The sequence below is a fragment of the Bactrocera tryoni genome, chromosome 3 (genome assembly GCF_016617805.1).
Source record: "Bactrocera tryoni isolate S06 chromosome 3, CSIRO_BtryS06_freeze2, whole genome shotgun sequence".
Classification (NCBI taxonomy): domain Eukaryota; kingdom Metazoa; phylum Arthropoda; class Insecta; order Diptera; family Tephritidae; genus Bactrocera; species Bactrocera tryoni.
The window spans coordinates 38,216,906-38,234,980 of NC_052501.1; the positions used below are offsets into that span (position 1 = coordinate 38,216,906).

General features: G+C 34.9%; 2 protein-coding genes across 2 annotated transcripts; both read right to left on the minus strand.

Annotated features, from left to right (window-relative positions):
• Nucleotides 1-4,340: 4,340 nt before the first annotated feature.
• LOC120770147 lies at nucleotides 4,341-4,782 on the minus strand. The gene is made up of 2 exons (XM_040097337.1): nucleotides 4,759-4,782; nucleotides 4,341-4,697 (listed from the first exon to the last, which is right to left on the minus strand). The coding sequence occupies exons 1-2, from the start codon at nucleotides 4,780-4,782 to the stop codon at nucleotides 4,341-4,343; spliced, it is 381 nt and encodes a 126-aa protein (XP_039953271.1).
• Nucleotides 4,783-15,197: 10,415 nt separating this feature from the next.
• On the minus strand, nucleotides 15,198-15,642 carry LOC120773122. The gene is made up of 2 exons (XM_040102118.1): nucleotides 15,608-15,642; nucleotides 15,198-15,494 (listed from the first exon to the last, which is right to left on the minus strand). Exons 1-2 carry the CDS (start codon nucleotides 15,617-15,619, stop codon nucleotides 15,198-15,200), a joined length of 309 nt encoding a protein of 102 aa, XP_039958052.1. The 5' UTR covers nucleotides 15,620-15,642.
• Nucleotides 15,643-18,075: the final 2,433 nt, after the last annotated feature.

The following is an 18,075-nucleotide window of genomic DNA, read 5'->3' on the forward strand; positions in this document are numbered from 1 at the left end:
AAATTCGACGCGAGAGCTGAAGGCCATCCCGGAAAGTGCCTATAAAATATGTTTTGACGATTGGAAGAAGCGTTGGCACATGTGCATCGCTTCAAATGAATGTTACTTTGAAGGCGATAAAATCAAGTTGGATGATGATTGAAAAATTTTCGGTTTATTTAAAAATTCCCGATACTTTCTTCACAGGGTGTATACAATTGAAATTCGTGAACACAGAAACCTGTGTATCAAAAGTATTTCTCTGTATCAAAAATGGGTTGAATCCAGGTGACCTTTTGCTTATATATCGGCCAATATTTGGGTTATATCAATGCAAATTACAGAACATATTTTACTTGAATGTTTGATCAACTCCCTATATAACTAATATCAGGATTTTCGAACATCCGGCTGAGTTTACTCCATGCCAATTACATGGACTGTATGTATGGTAACTTAATGAAACCCAGAGAACATTTTTGGTATGTAGTATGATAATAGTAAATAGATAAAATCGGGTCAATACTACTCCAACTCCCATATACTACGTATAATGATTTTCGTTTTTCAGACAAATCTATGCCGCATTAGTTAGTCAGTGTATGAGTTATATAGAGTATATACTATACTATACATATTATGTATGTACATATAAAATTGCTTAGATTCCGATCCTCTGATTGACGTTTTACATCATAACGTATTTTGCTGACGTTGATTCTCGACAATTGCAAGAGTATACAATGTTCAGTTAGCCCTTTCTTACTGGTTAATATACATAATTAACAAGTAAGGAAGGCCTAAGTTCGGGTGGAGATTTTAATTGCATTTCATTGATTGGAAGTGAAGTTATGGCGTTTTAAGTGTCAGTATGTTTGTGTTATCGGTGTGAAAATGAGCTTCGAACAAAGAGCCAACATTAAATTTTGTTTTAAAATTGGTAAAACTTTTACCGAAACCTTTCAATTTATGAAGCAAGTTTATGGCGTTTATTGCCTATCTCGTAGCTTAGTGCGCAAGTGGTTTCAACGTTTTCAAAGTGGTCGTGAGAACATAAATGACGATCAACATTTGGGCCAATCAAAATCCGTGATCAAAAATCAGCCGAAAGCATCATTGAAATTCATTGAACTGGAATTGAACATCTCCAAAACATCGATTTATCGCATTTTGACCGTATATCTGGGCTTACGAAAGGTGTGTGCACGATTTTCTCCGCACTAATTGACTGACGACCAAAAATTGCTCAGAATCTAACATTCGAAGGACATCATTAAAAAGGTCCAAAACGATAAAAACTTCCTTTACAATATTTTTACTGATGACAAAATGATGAAAGTTGGCGTTTGTTGCACTATAATGCGCCGTCTCATCAATCGACGCCTATGACCGATTATTTGACCAAAAATCACATTTTAATCACTAACCGCTCCCCGTATTCACCTGACATGGCACCGTGCGACTTCTTCCTTTTCGGAAAAATGATTTGCTCATGAGAGGAAAGCGTTATGCAGACGTAGAGGCCATTCAAAAGGCTTATACCGGCATACTGGCGGCCATACCGGCCAACGAGCCAAAACATGTTTTTGGACCGAGCAAAGAGCTACATTGATGCAGAAGAAGACAATTTTGAATAAAATAAATTGATTTTGCAGAAAAAAACATTTGTTCTGGTTTTACTTTGGAACGTACCTTGTATAAGATGTAAAACCAATCATACAGAGTAAAGTCAGCCGAATGTTCGAAAATCCTGATATTAGTTATAGGGGGGGTAAGTTAAGTTTTCGCTCAAATTTATCTATTTTAGGCACAAAGATACGCTGTTATGAGTTAAACTCGCTTTTTTATTTTTATTTTCATTAAGATAACTCATATATTGACCGATATATGCGCTACAAAGTCTCCCCGAAGTTCGAAAATCTTTGTATTAAGTATATGAGGCCTAAGTGAAATGAAGTTTTTGACATACAGGCACACCATTATAAGAGAAGGATTATCCCCAAATTTCAGTTATATATTTATATTTTCGATCAAAAGAATCGACTATAAGTACCGTGGTCTAAATATTCGGTACCTAGGTTCCTGAGAAGTTTTTATTAGATTTGAATAATTTTTGGTCTAAAGTTGGCATTATGCGTGCGAAGTTTTATCCCGTTATATTAATTGCTTCTTCAAATCATGTACTGGAAAGTGAAAGAAACTAGTACAATTTAAAATGCTGTTAGACGTATAAGGGAAGTAGGCGTAGTTGTAGTCCTATTTCGCCTATTTGAATATACATCTATAGGAATATGATAAAAATGTTATGTAGCAGATTTTTTCGAAATGGGTTGGTTGGGTCCAGAGATATGGGATTTCACCAAAAAGTGGGTGGTGCAACGCCCATCATCCAATTTTGTAATTTTGTATTTAGTTATTGATTTATTGCACATTTAGTAGTTTTTAAGAGTACCGTTATATGCGGAGTGAGCGGCCACAAATCGCGGAGGATTCGGAATCGGAATCGGAATCGAAGGTTTCCATCCATTTTCACACTGTCAGTAGAAGTTCATATAAAATTTGTACATACCTAATTTGGTTATTGTAGCTTAAGTGGTTTAGGAGATATGTAAATTAAAGTTATTAGAGGCCACGCCCACTTTTTCAAAAAAAATTTCCCACGTGTACCCCTTGTTACTGCAATCCTCCCTACCAAATTACAGCTTTATATCTTACGAGTTTCTTTAGTTACGACAATTTATGTGTTTTCGGCTAATGGCGATTTGTGGGCGTGGCAGTGGTCCGATTACACCCATCTACGAACTCAAATTTTTTTATGCTAAGGAAGCCACATACCAAGTTTCATCTTAACTCAATACTCTATAGCAACTGGTTGAAAGAGTATAAATATTATTAAACTAATTCGGATATGATCAAGAAGAGAATTTTTCGCATGATAAAGGTAAACCCTAAATTATCAGCAGCTGTTACCGCAAAATCTGTAAAGAAGTCGATTGTGACTTACACCCCGAAATAATTAGAAATTTTCTTTGCAACATCTTTTAAAGAGCGAACACTCCTAGTAAAAGCCATTACTTTCTAGTGCCAACGTAAGTATTACATTACTAGGCCAAAGGAGTTTTGGATATAATTATTTTTACTTAATTACGTATATGAATCAAATTTCAATTTATTTGTCTCTGACTGTCGCTCTTTTGTTTGGATAAATAAACTAAAGTGCTCAATGTCGCACTGAATACCGTCTATTAAAAACTTGTTTATTCAAAGCAAGTGACCTACTTTATTTTCAGGTCACTGTATATCTTTTGCTGATTAGAACATGGAATTAAATTTTTACAGTTCCGTTCATAGAACCGATACGTGCTCTTGAGTAAAAATTTAGTGGAATCGATAATCCTTTTCCGGCAATAGTGTGTTGTGCAGCCAAAAATCGATTTAGTGCTTCTATTAGACCCATATACCTCATTCCTGATTTATACAATTAATCCTATATCTCAGGAATTCCTCGACGAATTTAAAATAAGTATGACATTGTTCTGGAAATGAATGGGAATGAAATCGGACCATATCCTCTTAAAATTCAGTGCACATTTTCTCCATAATAATGCACCCTTGTGCAAGAATTAATAAAATCGCATCATTACTTCCTTAATAGATAACTCTATGTCGTACAGGTATATACCAGTCAAAATGTATGATATCTTTAGTTAAGAGTACAGTCTGGGGTATATTATATGTCGATGCCGAAAATTATTGAAATCGATTCACGAATAAACAGTCCCATATGCACTAATTATCATTTTTATAGTATATATTTTGTATGCTGAATATATCGGTCCTATTTTGAGTTATCTGATAGTTTGGTAAAACTATGGTAATTAGCGTACTTTCCTTCCTATCCCCAGTATACCTAATTTTGTGATTTCTGATTTCCAGTTGACAAACTGTTTTTATATTTTATAGGTCAATATTTATGACCGTTAAGTGAAATTAAATGGATCTGTTTTCTTAACGATAATGTGGTTTGGCTCTGAATACCCCTAATAACATGATAATTCAGCCTTCAGTTGGCTTTTTTCTCATATACTAAAATTTAGTCCTGTTAGTTTAGTTTATATATATGTATATGTATATATATGTCATGGAAAGTGTCCATAACATAAGTTAGTAAAATAATCCATTCACAGTTTACTAATGACTTCATATTATAAGCATTTTGGGAAGCCCAAATTGATTTCAATAAAATTATAAGACTTTTTTTTTAAATGATGGATGTAATAGGAACTTACTCAAAGATAACTAATTAGAGATAACTAAAATAGTTCAAATATAACAACACATAAAATTGTTATTGCACTTATTTAACCAAAAAGGTTTGGCACAAATAATGGCGTATGTTCTTGCACCTCTTCATCCTCACCATACTCTTCACGACGCTCCTCGTATTGTGGCCGATATCTCTCGTCACGTTGCTTATCTTCACCATGCACCTTGCGGCGATAGTCTTCTAAGGTGCGCCGTAAATGTTTATTTTCCACAATAGTCACTTTATCCGAGCCATCTTCCACCCAAAAATAACTGCGACGTGCACGGCTCGGCACATCATTTACTTCTAGATTTTCGACTATATTTGGGGATACTGGTTGAACCGCGGAGACTGATTTGCCTTGAACCCCAAACACAGCTAATGCGAGACTGAACATCAGCAAAAATGTGAGCTAAGTATTCGTAGGATTTCAGTTATTTCCTTATGTAGCAAAATTTTTCAAAAACACTCACCGACAAGTCCATAATTTTAAACATCTTGGTTAGATTGATTGACGATTAGTTATGAACTGTTTGGAAATAAATTTCAGGCTTTATATTTATATAGCACATTGAGCACATCTCTTAATTGCAATAAAACCGAAAATATTATTACTGCGTAATTTTTTTTCATGGACTTTATCGACTATTGACATTATTTAATTTTGGAAATTGATGTTTTCAGTTTTTGAACCGTGTTTATGATTCCACTAATTTTTATATGACTTAAGTTTAACGCAGTATCTGGTTTGGTTATTAAGTTTTTACAGTAAAGTCAGCTTAAATAATTGTTGTAACCCAATGAGAATTCTTAAGCAGCATATTAGCAAATACGCAAACCATTTGCATCTGTTATACTCGTTGAGTCGTAAGTTTTAAAACTGTCTACTCTCACAACAAAAAACTTGTTCACCTAAATATTGTTTCTAACTATAGCTAACCGAGATAGATACAATTACATATATCTATATATGAATGCTAAAACTACTAACTAACTAAAACTAAGCTAAAACTAAGCTTAAAATTAAGAAAGAAAACTATAATTTTCTATAGGGGATCGCAGTAGTGAGGGACATCTGTGGCTGAAAATTCTCAAAAACTGAACGTTACCGCTCCCTATATCCTTAGTACACAGAACTTTTAACCACTTAAGCAATATCAGCCAAATTTGCTGAGGAGGAAAACCTTTGACATCTCAATTAAAGAGTTACATGGGTTTACGGGTTCGACTGGAATTTTTTTATTGACTTATTAAATTCTACAACACCTCTAGAAAATTGGCCTAAGCTTCCAAGTTGATCCGAGAAAAAGTTTCGGAGATACAGCGCTTGTGCGCTCGAGGCTAGCTAAGCCAAGGGCGCCATCTATAAACGCGATTTTCTCGAAACTGTGTTTTTGAAGTCGGTTGGCAAGATTACTCGAGAATTACTCAACCGATCTTCATAAAACTTTACACAGGTCTTTGAGATACAATTTTTAAAGACTTGGAAGAAGGAATTTTTTTTTCGATTACCTACAACTATTTGAAATTTTAATTTTTTTGTAAAAATTTCTGTCATAAATCTAATTTTCAGCTTTTTCCTTCCAAGTTCTAAATTAAGGTTATAACTAAAAAACGTACTTTTTTCACTTTAGATGACCTTGAAAGAAGTCATCCTCACCGGAAATGGCGTCGCAATGGCCGAGTTTAAAATACTTTTTCCAAAAATTTCAGAATTTTTTGTTAATACTGTATGTTTGTTACAATAAATTTTTTTAATAATAAAAAAATTGCTGACAAAAGGCATATTTAACATAAAGTAAAGTCAGCCGGGAGTTCGAAAATCCTTATATTAGTTATATAGGGTCTAGGACAAGTTTTCGCTCAAATTTATCTATTTAGGCACACTCTGATTTGAATAAGACAAACTCTCTTATTTTCATTGGAATAACTCACAAAGTCACCCGGCAGTTCGAAAATCTTTGTATTAAGTATATGGGGGCTAATGGAAGTATTGGTCCGATTCAACCCATTTCTGACATACAGATATACCATTATAAGAGAAGGATTATTAATTACAGTTATATATATCACACATTGACCAACATTTTCGATCAAAAGTCAATCATAGGAACCGGGCTCTAAAACATAGGGGCTTGAACCGTTTCTATTGGATTTAAACAATTTTTGATCCTAAGATAGCACACACTCAACACATTAATCGTGGAAAGTTTAATGCCGTTATATTTCTATCTCTATTTATATTTCTTCTGGATTTGTGTACAGGAAGCTGAACGAAGCAAGTGGAATTTAAAATTATGCTATATGGGAAGGAGGCGTGGTTGTTGTCCAATTCCGTTCATTTTCATAATGTGACATAAGAATGTAAAAAGAATGGCACGCACTAAATTTTGTCGAAATCGCTTGGTCGAGTCCCGAGATATGGGATTTCACCAAAAAAGTGAACGGTGCCACGCCCATTGTCTAATTTTCATGCAGGCTCCTATTGAGCTCTATCATACCTTCTCGGTGGTAAAATTTAATGTCTGTGGCGTATTTAGTTATTGATTTATCGCACTTTTAGTAGTTTTTAACAGTACCATTATATGGGGAGTGAACGGGGTTATCCTCCGATTTCATTCATTTTCACACTGTCGATAGAACCAAAGTTAAGCTCATTTTTGACCCACTAATTCTATAAGATATGCATCCTTAAAAGGTGTTATAGCTTCGTTGCGGCCGGAGCTACCATTTTTTCTTATTTAATATAAAGTATTTCCAACACCTGAAAGTATTTCATCAGCTTTGATCTCAGCGAAATAGGTGGGTGTTAAAAGTTCAAGAGACCCGAATCATCCAGAACCAGATTTCAGCTCTGCCTTATAGCCTTGACAGACGGCAGCGTTAATCCGGGTTAACTGCGCACTTACTCAGGTCCAAATTTGTAGGTGACAGAAGGCAGCTATGCGCGTTTGAAACTGTCGTAAACAGCTGATTGTCATTTTTATAATATTTTCAATGAAAATGGATAGAAGATAAACATTGCGGTTGATAGCCGACCAATTTATACAAAACCATTTTATATTACAAAAACATATCAACACGCTATTTTTAAAACTGGATCATAACATAAAACTTCTTGTTTCATTATATTGAACATTTGAAAACAGCTATCAGTGTTGCTTGTTTTTCATTCACAATAGATTAAAATTGGTCATTTTTAACAATGTTACCAATGAAAATTCAGCTAACTCTCTAAAATTTGGAGGATTAAATGGGAGTTAGCAACGTAGTTATCTTGACTAACTCCAGAATTAATCCGGATTAATGCAGTTAATATATATAAAACTTGTTAAAATCAATATAAAATTTTTATATTACTTCTAGCTTAAAAGCATTTCCTGGTTCAGACCCAAAATTTTTTTATACGATTTGAAATATTCAAAATACGAGGGCTGCTATATATATTCTGGCCTAGGGCAACACTGAGTGTTGCCAGGTGCAATCTGACATTTCCATTGGAAAGTTTGACTTTTTTTAGCATAACATCACTCAGAACGTTTTGTCATTTAATCGTAAATTGTTTTATTTACAGGGAATTAAAAAATTCGTCTCGGCCAAAAAATGGAATTAACTCGTGAACATTTTCGTGCGATCATTTTGCACAACTTTCGACGTGGATTATCACAACAAGAGTGCATCGATGAACTAAAATCTTTGTATGGCTATGAAGAACCATCCTATAGCACTGTGAAAAACTGGTACAACGAATTCAATCATGGCCGATGCTCGCTCAAAGACGAATTCCGTGAAGGTCGTCCAAAAACAGCCGTTGTGCCAGAAAACATCGATACCGTACGTGAACTGATAATGCAAGACCGTCATGTAACATACCTTCAGATAAAGGCATGCCTATGTATTTCTCCCACCAGCATACATTCGATATTGCATGAACACCTGGCCGTAAAAATAGTCTGTTCTCGTTGAATCCCGCACTATTTGACAATCGCTCAAAAAAAGGCTGGTGTGGATTGGTGTAAAGAAATGTTGAAAAAATACGATCGCGGTGCTTCAAAGGACGTTTATAAGATCGTCACAGGTGACGAATCATGGATCTATGCGCATGAGCCCGAAACAAAAAAAATATAAAAAAAAGCAAAAAAAAACATTTTTGTTGATAAATATGCCTATTTACATTATTAGGCCAGAAATACATATATATAGCAACCTACGTATCACATATTTTTAAAGCCTATGTAGCAATACCGTTGTAAAGTTCCACATTTATTTTGAAATTAGCAAACTTAACGTAAATTCTTAGGAAATTAATAAAAATATTAGTTTATAAAATATTTAAATTTACGAACCTTAAATATGGGTTTATCTTAAAAGTATTCATTAGTTTTAGCATTATTATTACAGACACTCTTGAACTTTTAATAACACTTAATCGTTTACTACTACCGAATCCATGAAGTAAGCCTTACTACCAAATAAACCTGCTTTAGCCACATATAACCGGCACAAAAAAGGTTCTACGACGCCGTTTTGACTTAACTTTTTTAGTTTGCGTAGAAGTGACTTTGTCGCGTCCAGCGTCGTTTCGTTTAATGCGAACATTGCTCTGAGCATTATAAAGGGGACCCAAACTGTCAAAATTTTTATATTGTTCCGTAGTAACAGTTTTTACCGAGTCTATTTGCTCAGATCTGCTGTGCATCTCTTTAATGGTACGACTCTCTTGGGATGCCATCACATTTGGTAATTTGACACTAAGAGCACTTAATACAAGTAACAGACTGCAACCCTTCAGTATCTGAAATAAATTATATTTTAATTATCTATTTCGTTTGCTTCGCATTTCTACATACAATTTGCCTCATATTTGTATTAAATTGCTTTTGGAAATTGTTCTTCCGATTAAATGTTGCTCATACGTCCCGTCCGGTGGCTGGAATAGAATATTGTGGCTTTGTCGGATATACTGTTTGTTATTAATGGTATGAAAATATTTATCACCAGTTAACATCGTGGTGATATATATAGGTGTGTATATGCGGAAGTAAATGCCGTGAATAGCCGCAGAGGTGAGAAATGCTCTCATTGTTCTCGTGTGTATTGGAGATTTGCGTACAAAGAGCAATAAATAATATTGATGACATATACATATGACGCTACTAGAATTAAATCCACATTATTTTTAGTTAGCCCCACAGTACACAGTAAACCATCCGTCGGCAAGATGCTTATTTGACAATGTATAAATAAACGGGTTTGTATGTTTAAGTAGTTTTCTCTCATTAACCAACCGGGAAGGACTTCTCCGAGCCGTTCGGTATCAAACTAGGTTTCAGACAAGGCGACTCCCTATCGTGCGACTTCTTCAATCTACTGCTGGAGAAAATAAATTAGCTGCAGAGCTGATTCGAGAATGCACAATATTTTATAAAAGTGTACAGCTACTGGCGTATTTCGATGATATTGATATCATTGGTCTCAACGACCGCGCCGTTATATATGTTTTCTCCAGAATGGATAAAGAAGACAAGCAAATGGGTCTGGTGGTAAACGAGTGCAAGCCGAAATATCTCCTGTCATCAAATAAACAATCGTCGCACTCGCGACTAAACTTCCACGTCACTGTTGACAGTCATAACTTCGAAGATAGATAATTTCGTCTATCTTGGAACCACCATTAACTCCAACTAAAACGTCATCCTCGAAATCTATCATATCGTCAGTATGAAGGAAAGCATTCCAGCTCTAATAGTATTCGTCGCAGTACCCGCCGAGGGGAACAGAGGAAGAAGAATGCATACACTCCGTTGGACCTGGCTGCACTTGGCATTTCGAATTAGAGCCAATTTGCAAAAAGAAAAAAACGACTGGACGCGCTGTTGTTAACTAAGCTATAACTAGATAGCGGTGCCTAGCCCAGCAAAGAAGAAGAAGAATAGATTATAAATAACACAACTACATCAAAATATAAACAGAGAATTCATGAGAAAAGCAAAAAGCAAATGATCTTGAGTTTATGGATACAAACACTTCTTTTGTAAGAGGAAGCACGCTTCGTGTGGACACAACCTTCTATAATTGAATCATGGTTTGGGTTAATGACTACTATGAAGAAAATATCAATCAATACAAATAGATAATTTCAAATAAGCATATTTACTTTTATTGTTTTTCTTAGCGCACTCACTGGGTACGCTGTGGTTAGGGTTGGTATGCTGAGTTTAGACCTTAAGACCACAAAATAATACTGGATGGCCGCAAAGTGAAGTTGTTCGAGATAGCAGGTGCTATAAAGATATCAACTGAACTTGTGCATTATATTATTCACTAATATTTCGGTAAGAGAAAGCTCTGTGCAAAGCGAGTGCCGCGCGAGTTCAATTTTGACCAAAAAATTACGAGTTGAGAATTCGAAACAATGTTTGAGGATGATTAAGCGTTATAAACACGAGTTTTTACATCGATATGTGCTAACGGATGAAGCATGGCTTCATCATTTCACTCCAAAGTCGAATCGGCAGTCATCTGAGTTGACTGCACATGATAAACCCGCTCCAAAGCGGAGAAAATGCAATATACAAGTGTAACGTCTATATGGTAATATATGGAATGCATAATCAATTTTTTTTTATTGACTACCTTGAAAAATATAGAGCTATCAATAGCGACTATTATATAGCGTTATTGAAGCGTTTGAAGGACGTAATCGTCGAAATTGACAGCATTTGAAGAAAGAGAAAGTGCAGTTTCAGTAAGACAATGCACCGTGACACAACTCAGTGAAGAATATAAAAAAATACATGAATTGGGCTTCGATTAGCTCCTCATCCACCCTATTCTCCAGATCTGGCACCAGTGGCTATTTTCTGTCCTCATATCTCAAAAAAATGCTCGCTGGGAAGCAAAGAACAAATTGCACTACAAAAGTGGTATCGAAATGCTGGAGGGTCGCTATAATCGGCGTATCACCCTTGAAGGGAACTATCCTATGTTGAATAAAAAAAAAACATTTTGAAGAAAGCTATAGGGCGGAGACTTTTCAATTGATCTGTTAGTTTTCGGGTCTATAACTATAATAGTGCGGTTTGCCAACTGATGGCGTAACTTTATTATTACTCCATTGTTGCAATATTTCAAATATGCCTTAGAAAGCTACTGCCCTTTTTTATTATTATCTGTTCATTTAAAGCATAAACAAGAATTATTATTTCACTGAAAATAGTACTTTGTACCTGCAAAAGTTTTGTTTGAAGGTCCTCTTCATAACTTCAATCTGACGAAATACTCAGCCGAAACTAAACGTGTTTTAGTTTAAGTTTATGGTGAACATGATCTAACTGAGTGAAAGTGCCACAAATGGCCAACAATGTGTGTTGATTAAGAACTGAAAGCATTACTCGATAAATGTTACAATTTTTAAAAACAAAACCGCACGAATATAGTTAAAGACCCAATAGAATGCTAAAATATGTAATTTTATTAGGTCAAATTATGGATGCAAATAGGAATTGCTTGTAAAAACCCATACAAATCCGGGTTCCGTATTTAGTTTTTCATAAAAGTCTGTATATTTGAAGCCACTGTATGCAATTGGGTCTATACTATGCATTCCAATACTGGTATCCGTGCAACCGTGTGATATCGCCAATATTTATTATCACTTGGTTCAATAAAGTGTCCATCCGCAGTTTCTGGTTTCGTTACGCTTCAATTTCATTCTGATATTTTTATTTATAGTAACACATCGATTTATAACTTCATTTAAAGCTAAATTTAGATTTCATGACTTTCTTATTAGTAACATTATGGTAGCTAAATAACAGACACGCGCATAAGCTTAGTGCGGTACAGTTATTTGGTAATGAATTATTACCATTCTTTGATGATTTTAAAGTCTGCAGAATAATTACATATTATTTCAATGATTATTCACACTTGAATGAAAATGATTTCGATTTAACAGATTTAATACATTTTACATTTGCAAACCCAAATACCAAATTTAAAAATAAAGAAGTGAGGAAGGGCTAAGTTCGCGTACAACCGAACATTTTACACTCTTGCAGCTTACAAGAATCAAAGCCAGGTAAATACTTTAAGATGTTAAACCAATCATATAGAGTAAAGTCGAAAATCCAAAATTTAGTTATATACGGGCCAAGTTTTCACTGAAATTTATCTATTTTGGGCTCAAAGATACACTGTTATGAGTAAAACACGCTCTCTTAATTTAATTGGGATAACTCATATGTTGGCCGATATATGGCCACAAAGTCACCTGGAAGTTCGGAAATCTTTATATTAATTGAACAGTTTTTGGTCATAAGGTGGCAGACACTAAAGAAATTATTCGTGCAAAATTTTATCCCGTTATATTAATTGCTTCTTGATTTGTGTACGGGAAACTGAACGAATCAAGTGGAATTTAAAATTGTGCTTATGGGAAGTAGGCGTGGTTGTGGTCAAATTTCGTCCATTTTCACAATGTGACATAAAAATGTAAAAGGAATGGCACGCAAAAATCAAAATCGGTTGGGCGAGTCGCGAGATATGGGATTTCACCAAAACAGCGCTCTCATACCATCTCGATGGTAAAATTTAATGTTTCTGGCGCATTTAGTTATTGATTTATCTCGCTTTATGTAGTTTTGGACAGTAACGTTATATGGAGAGTTAGCGGGATTTTCATGATGGAATGGAGCCCCGCCCACTTTTTGAAATTTTCAAGTCAAATTTCAGTTCTATGTCTTAATTGATTGCTTAGTTGTGACTTTTTATAGACTTTCTGTTAATGGCGATTTATGGGCGTGTCAGTGGTCCGATCACACCCATCTACAAACTCTTATTTTTTTTTTGACTAAGGAATGCGCATACCAAGTTTCATCAGGATATCCCAATTTTTACTCAAGTTACAGCTTGCACGGACGGACGGACAGACAAACAGTCACCCGGATTCCAACATTTATTGTCATCCTGATCATTTATATACATATATACAAACGTTAGGTGAACAAAACTATTATGCTCTGTAGCAACAGGTTGCAAGAGTATAAAGTTAAAACCACGTTTATAATTAAAGATTAAAAAGAAATTACTATAGAATTTGCATTTTTTTCATGTTTACGTATTAGCGATACACCAATTTGTTTATCTTCTGAGAAGGAGAGCTGAGGTATAGGTAACCATAATTATAGAAGAAAGAATATTACATGATAATAGGTGAAATAAGATAACGGGTGATCCAAGTAGAGATATACTTTTCAATATCCTTTGACAGTTCACGCGTGAGTCGTGTCCAGATGCCGCGCTTCGCTCAACTTATGGTCAACATAATCGGTCTAATGGGCGTACTATTCGCAACACCATCACCCATCTCGAGACTCATCATTTACTATTGTATAATATTCGATCTAAAAGACCACATCCAGCACGTAGTGAGGAAAATATAACAGCCGTAGCTGAGGGCGTACACGAGGACCGTCGAGAGATGATTCAGCGCCGTTCGCAGCAACTCGGACTGACGTATGGAACGACTTTTCCAGGCGATATCGCTTCGCGCTGTGAGCTCTTGAGCAGTTACCAGTCGAATTGCTCAAATGAGTTATCGAAAATTGAACCCAATGGATGACCTTCTCAGACGTACCGCGGCCAATATTTGAAATGCAGGTATATAAATGACAAAGAATGTTCTTTCGAAAGATAATACACATTACCCTTTAAATTTTAAGTTTCGGTTTTTTCTTTAAAAAAAATGTAAGGAACTTCGAAATGGAATACCTTTTAGATGGATTTTCGAACTTTCTGTATATTCTGGTCAATATGTGAGTTATCGCTCATTTCCACAGCGTGTGTGGTATTGTGCCTATAATAGATAAAAATGGATAAAATCGAGTCAATAATATTATATAGGGCTATATTCCTAATTTAAAATTTAGGTTGAATTTAAAGGGCATAGGAGGATATCGAGTTTATAGTTATCTCAATAAATAAAACGTGTGTTGTGTGGTTTAATGTTGAATACAAATCGAATTGGTCTATACTTTGGTCTAATAACAGTACCAAAGATGGTTAAAATCGGGCGAAAACTTGCCTAAGCACCCATATAACTGGTACTCGCGATTTTGAAACGAAAAAATAAAATTGCTTGAAAATAAGTTATCCAGTATACCTGAACAATGTCGAAACTTAAAGCAATCAACCCTCCAACTTCTTTGTCACACTTATTTTAATATAATTTTCTTCGAATCTTGATGTTGAATATTGATGTTGAACCCCTTCGCAGTAACATAGGCTTCACTCTTTTACAACTACGGAGAAGGAAAAATATGTTACGGAGTTAAGGAGCCATATTTCGTTCATTGTCTCATATCGAAGAATCATCAATTATCTGTTGCCTTGAACTTCCTCAGGACCAACTTTCCATACCCAATTGTCCATCAGCAATTAGTCCCTCACACTCATTTGATAGGTTTAGAGTGTCGGCTATCTATGTATTTATATAAACTTCATTTTACAATTACCCAAAATCCTTTTGTCGATTTTGGACGTTTTCGTCTTTAAAAGGCAGTCCAAATTTTATTTAATGAAGATTTCATGGTATCAGCAACATACGAGTATAATATTTTTCATCAAAAGTAATGTTTCATTTAAATAGTACGAAATTCCTTTTTTCCGTTCAAAACACCAAAACTTAATGCTAAGTCTGACGAAAAAGTCCCTGCTTAGTAAAATTAATATACATATGTATAAATTTTTGCTTTATTGTATGGGTTTTTCTTTACTAAAATTAGACTTATGATAATATACTAAGCTAAACATTGTTATGTACAATTTATATAGTTTTATAATACACATATTTAAGTTTTAGAGAGATCAGTCTGTATTCTCAGCATCGCACATAACGTACTTCCTACGTTTAACCAAATAAGTTTGGCACAAATAACTTCTTCTTTGTCTTTTGATGTTTGACGCGCACGACCGGTGAGTAATAGACGTAATCACTGCCACTTAATAGAAAATCCTTGCGTCGTATGTCGCTGCTTACGGGGACGATGCGGCCATCATTTACGTAGTAGTAACCAGCAGGCAAATGTCGGTCCAAAGGATTATTAGCATAATCGAAACCATCGAAATCATAAAACAATTGAGCGCAGCTGGGGGTGAGTTCCATTACAAATAACATGATGATGACGCAGTATACGGGTGCCAAGCGCTGTAAGATTTAGAAGAAAATTATGTTCAAAATTTGTTTGTCTTCTAAATTTAATTTAATTTAAATACGTAATTTTATAAATTTTTTCGTTTTTCGTTGTTTTTCAAACTCACCAAGGAATTCATTTTTCACCAAATAATTTTTAATTGTTACACACTGTAGAGTTCTTTTATCAAGGTAAGTCAATTCTTGAGTGCCTTGAGCTCAACCTTCAACGGAACTTATATACGCCACGAAAGTTGGATTTATCAGTTTGTTTAGAAACACACATAAAAGAAGAACAAGAGAAATAAAAAAAAACCGCAAAGTTTTGTGTAAAATTTCGCGACATTTGCGAGCACCTTCATTCACACCTTTCAAAACGGGAATGTGAATCATGCTTGTACATGTTTGAATTTCACTGTAGTTTCCACAATCAAATATAAGTATGAATTTTTCCCCCTGTCAAGCGGGGAAATATTTGGATTTGGAATCGAGCGCCACCGCGAACTTTAATTAATTTATTGGGTTTTTAACACTTTAATGCTCCGTCTACTTAAAATTATATGGTGTGTTGTTATACAACCATTATGTATAAAAATTATACATAAGTATGTATGTATGTATGTAAATCACGGAAATTTACCACGATTAGCATTCAGTTTTATGATCCTAATACATTTACGATACTGCGTATTAAAAATAAAATAATATATAAAAACAAATCCCAAAAACGAATTCTCTGAGTGGGCTATATTATTCCAATTCAGATGGTATATGTACATATACAAGGTCTGTCGCAAAAGAAACAGGACTGTTAAAAAAAACAACAAAAAATTAATATTTTTCAAAAGTTATTTTTTTATTCAAATTAGTTTCCTTGTGCTTCGATACAGCGTTTAGCCCGGTCAATTAGCATTTCAAATGAGTGTTTAAGGTCATTTTTCGGAATGCTCTTGCGAATATCGGTCGTCGCCTTTTGGATAGCTAAAATGTCCTGAAACCAGTATCCTTTCTGGGCAAATGAAGTTTTCCAAAAAGATACAAATCACAGGATGCCAGATCAGGTGAGTAGGGTGAGTGATTAATGGTTAATATGGAGTTTTTTGTCAAAAAAATCAGTGACAAGCGTCGACCGATGACACGGCGCATTATCGTGCAACAGGCGCCAGGACTCTGCCTCACGGTATTGTGGACGAGCACGACGAATGCGTGGCAAAAGACGCTTCATAACACCAAGGTAAAACACAGCATTAATCGTTTGGCCAGGTGGGACGAACTCTCGGTGTACAATACCCTCGGAATCGTAAAAACAAATCAGCATTGTCTTTATTTTTGACTTCTTTTTTGATTTTGGCCGGCCCGACTTCTGATCGTCACAGAGGTCCTCACGACCATCTTGGAATCGCTTCAACCACTCATGCACATTACTACGGGATAGGCACTGATCACCATAAACTTTCTTCATCATTTGAAATGTTTCAGTATACGTTTTCCCAAGTTTAAAACAAAATTTAATATTTGCTCTTTGCATTTTACAACCGATGACCAAAAGCTGCTGTCACTTTTTTATCGATAACATCGATTGTAGTTATCCAATTGTCTTAAAATGTTTACGAAATGTCAACAAGGGATCAAACTTTTTATTTCATATACCTACCAATAGGTGGCGCCACCAGAAACAGTTATATTTAAACAGTTCTGTTTCTTTTGCGACAGACCTTGTATATACTTCATATTTTAGACCACCAGATGGTCTAAAAAATGTTCCAAAGTACCTAATTAAAATTGTTAAATCAAAACGAATTCGAATGAGATGGATACTCTCTCAATTTGGATTAAAAGAGTGTGAAATACTTTGAGGTGTTGTTAAGCCAATGGTGGATACACGAAATGGGAGTTCGGGGCCGGAAAAAAATTTTCGACATTTATTTCTGGACTAAGTAAAACACGATTCATGAATCTGTTGTATGTACCATATCATTTCAAGTTATAAATACTAGAAGATATCAGATATTAATGTGAGATCAATATAATATAATATGACAAACGCGTAACCGTTTTAAATTTGCAAGGGTTGAATGGTTTCATCTCTAATTAGTTTTGTGTACGTTCAAAAAAGCAAGATCATTGGACGCTTTTGTCCCACCATGTTCCTAATATTATTTCTCGTTCTTTTTAAAGTCATTCTGGGGTTTCAGTCGTTACATGTTATACTGCCAAAACTTGTAATACATATTTTACTTACATTTTATAGTGTTTCCACTTTTATTAGCTGAAATGATATAAGTTCAAGTTTATAATGCACCAAATGCGACGGTAATTTCGTTTTCTCCACATTCTTCCTTCAGGCATAAAAGTCTAAAGCTTTAAAGAATTCATCTGTGTTCTTCAAATCGGCTTTATAATGGCAAATAGAACTGAGAAGATATGATACATGAAAAGTGATTCTGTAGTAATCTTCAATCGACCAACGACAAACACATCGACATGGCATTTTCATCAGCATCTGCTGCTACAAAATTATATTCTAAATAACAGTATTTTTTTAATATCTTGCTGTGAACAATATTTAAATTATAATGTTAAACTCAAAGTCGAA